A 3,744-nucleotide genomic window follows, 5' to 3' on the forward strand; every position below is an offset into this window, starting at 1 on the left:
TGATCCTTAAGACTGGTTTATGTTTGTATTTATTCGTATACAGATCTATGTTGATTCATCTGTCTCAAGCGCTTGCAAAGAAGACACACCAGAGGAAGCTCACAAGGAGAGAAGATCTCTGTACATGCACCCCGGTACGAAAGAAAGAACCCAGAGAGAAAGAGAAGTAGGACTCTTGATCGTCATCTTCGTACCAACTAAATCTTCTGACAGTCCCTCTATAGACCGAGGCAATTCATCGATGTGTCTTACCCCGGTGTGATTTTTCTTTGATGTGGGGGTGTAATGCATGTCGCATGAAAGACTCTCTCGCATTTCATACACTGGAGGCCCCAGTGGACTTCGATGATCTCTTTCTCTCTTGTTCTTTCCTTCTTCTCCTCTTCTTCACCTTCTCGGCCCTTCGTCTTCCTGTTCTTCTTCNNCCTATGAAAGATTCTTCGCCATCTTCTTCATTGCGGGGAGGGACACAAGCCTTTAAGGTCTCTACACTTAGATGATAGGCCGAAGCTTTCCAGGGCGCTGTCTTAGATGAAACAGACAGAGTTCCTTTACGAATGACGGCTACAGGCTTACAGCACGATCGACAAAAAGGAAGAGAAGAAGGCTGAGAGGACGTGTCTTCGAGAGGTGTTAAAGATGGCTTTTCTTCTTCTTCCGAGAGATCGGTTTCTTTCTCTCGATGGCGAGGATGGCGCGTATGGCTACTGTCCCCTTGTTCATGTTCTTCTTGTTTCACGTTCTGAAGAGAAATCTCACTATCCCGTCTTGTATGATCGAAGGGTTTCTTCTTTTCTTCTTCTACTCTCTCATCATCCACACTCTTTTCTTCTCTCCTCTCTTGTTCCTGTTGTTCTCCCCCAGAAACCCCCTGTTCTCTCGTCAGCCTTGCCTGATCATCTTCGTTATTCTTAAGATCTCTCCCCGTCTCTTCTTCTTTCTCTTGGGAATCTTCCTTCTCATCTTCCCTGTCCATCTGCACATCCTTCATTTCAACTTCTTCCTCTTCTTCTATCTCTTTCTTCTTCTCTTCTTGTCCTTCTTCTCCTCTCCTTTCTCCACCCTCTGTCTCTCCCTCGCGGCGCCCATCTTCATCTGCTTCTTCTTCTCCCTCTCCATCTAGATCGACTTTCTCCAAGCTCATCTTCTTATTCTTCTTACCTCCACAGCCTCCTCCACCTCGGCCTTTACCTGTCGAGAAGCGATTCGATGAAACAGAAGAAGATGAAGAAGACACACCTGGTCTTTGCCATACCCGCTTTGAAGAGACAATGCGTATGACGTCATGGCTAGCTGAATACCAACCCCGATGCTGTGCCTCAGGAGAGAAAGCTAGCTGATCTTCTGCAGCATCGAGAGGTGGACAATCATAAGGCGTAGCGATCCCCGTACATGAAGGATTGAGAAGGAAATGAATGAAATACATGCGGAACTTGGGATTGAAGAACTTAACTATTCCCTCCCCCCACACCCATGAGCTTCGAGTCTTCTCGTCGCGCCAGCTCCTTACGACGCGAACTCGACAGCCAACATATGCAAAACCTACACAAGAAAGCAAAGCAACAGACAAAGAAAGATAAGAAAGAAGAGGAGATATACAGATCTATATAGAAAGATAGACAGAGACATATACAGGAGAACTCATTCATATATGAGGAGAGATGGATAGAAGACATCATGGGTCTCACCGTATGGACTGCATGCATGTATGCATTCCCATACATAGACAAGTATCTATCTGTCTATACAAAGACTCTGCCTTTACATCTTACATGTAGGCATCATCATCACACGTAAAGAGGAGAAAAGGAAAGCAGGAGGAGAGGATCGTTTTTAGAAAGTATAGATGGGGGGATGAGACAAGGAGAAGGACACAGAGATTTGATCGTGTGAATGATGTCTGGAGTGTATATACAGAGAATGATCTTACACCTGAAGTTCATGTATAAAACTAGACGCATGAAAACAAGCAGAAGTAACATCTCTTAAGAAACACTCCGCCCGGGAAAGATGAACGCGCGCAACTTACAGAAGCTCCTATCAATACGAAGACATACACGCGCACATAGGCATACATACATCCACAGACATACATACATACATAGATGCATACATACATACATACATCCACAGACATACATACATACATAGATACACCATATACGGTGAACTTGTATGTATCTATATATGTAGTCAGTAGCGCTGAAATAGAAGCATAAGTGACACAGGAGATGAAGAAGAAATGTCTCGGTCATCTTGTTTATCTTCATCTTCGTTATGTTCAGCTGCTTCTGATTCGTCAGCACATACAAATACACTCAAGCTTCATCCTCTCTATCTCTACTTTATCGAGAAATGACAACGTTTCTATCTTCTCAGTCTCCACCTAACGATGAAGAGACTTTTTTACACCCTCTCTACCTATCTGTCTATCTCACTGTATAGGCCGTTTGAGAATATCTCTTTCACTAGCATCATAATGAGGAGCGTAAAGCAGCACACTGCATGTGCACTTCTGGCTTGAGAGTTCACAACTCTCACGCCAATCATCGACAAGCAACCGCACACATCCAGGTGTACATACACCCCAAACGCATGCACCCCCGAAGATACAGTCCCTTCCTCGGCTAGTACCATCTATCCATCCATGAGCGAACGTTCTTCTCCGACACATCTCAGTTCACGTACATCCTTCCTTAACTTAGTTAAGTATCAATAGAGTTTCTACTCATATACGTATACATAAAGATTCACATGAGACCAGCCGTATCTCGTCACTTAATTTTTCTTTTCATTCTTCTCTTTTCCTTTCCTCTCTTGGAAAATTTTCTCTCAGTTGCTCCAATCTCTTTCTATTACGACTGATGAAGAAACGCAGAATCTTTGAGAAAGAGAGGGAAAGTCTCTCACCATGTCGATCACTGTTGACCTCGAGCTTTCTTCCGAAGACCTGTAGACTTCCCGATGTGAAGATTCCTCTCTCGAGAAACGCCGCGCCCCAGAGGATCTGCTGAGGTGTTTTCTTTGGCTTCTCTTTCCCTACAGCTTGTTCAACTCCTCCTCCTCCCCCTAGAGTAGAATAACTACTCGATCTACGTCCGTCCTTCTCTTTTTTCTTTCCGCTGAAGGAAGATGTTCCTCCTAGATAACCTATAGACTTCATATGGTTCTCACCTCTTTTCTGCTCTCCCTCTTCTTCTCCGTTAGACCCGCCACCTCCACCTCGTCTTCTTCCTCTCAACATCTCCTCTTCTTCATCTCTTTCTTCCTTCGTTTCTTCTTCTGCGTCAACGACTTGATCACCCGTCGATGCTCTTGGTAAAGAGACAGCCCCCGTAACACCACCTCCGGGAGAAGATCGATTCTTCAAAGACAAGCTAGCTGTGCTAGACATCATCCCTTCTGTGCCATGAGAGCCTCGAGAAGAAGAGAAGAGAGACCGAGGAGAAGACGAGGAAGAAGAAGGTATCACAGGGGGCTGAGAATGAGAAGAAGGCAAATCTTCATCATGAAGTTGCTTCAGCATTCTTCTTGTTAGACGTACGGCGCTTCCTTCTATGACGCATGCATAGAGGGGATCACGGGGTGCTGAGAAGAGCAGGGATGGCGTCGAGGAAGAGAACAGAAAAGAAAAGAGAAGATGAGGAAGATACCGGAGTTGGGGGAGTGCATGCATGTCGTTGAAGAGCACAGGTAAGACAGAGAGAGAGAGGAAAGAAAAAGAAAGAAAGAAAACGTCGAGAA

General features: G+C 44.9%; 1 protein-coding gene across 1 annotated transcript in view; it reads right to left on the bottom strand.

Annotated features, from left to right (window-relative positions):
- Positions 1 to 261: 261 nt before the first annotated feature.
- CSUI_006795 (histone lysine methyltransferase set1) overlaps positions 262 to 3,744 on the bottom strand; it is a 13,169-nt gene continuing 9,686 nt past the window's right edge. Inside the window, exons 2-3 of the mRNA XM_068066947.1 lie at positions 2,911 to 3,588; positions 262 to 1,542 (exon numbers count right to left, since the gene is read on the bottom strand). Coding sequence (XP_067921077.1) covers positions 317 to 1,542; positions 2,911 to 3,588 — 1,904 coding nt within the window. The 3' untranslated portion in view covers positions 262 to 316. The remainder of the gene's footprint in view (positions 1,543 to 2,910; positions 3,589 to 3,744) is intronic.

Source organism: Cystoisospora suis (assembly GCF_002600585.1).
Source record: "Cystoisospora suis strain Wien I chromosome Unknown contig_3492, whole genome shotgun sequence".
In the NCBI taxonomy this organism is placed as follows: Eukaryota; Apicomplexa; class Conoidasida; order Eucoccidiorida; family Sarcocystidae; genus Cystoisospora; species Cystoisospora suis.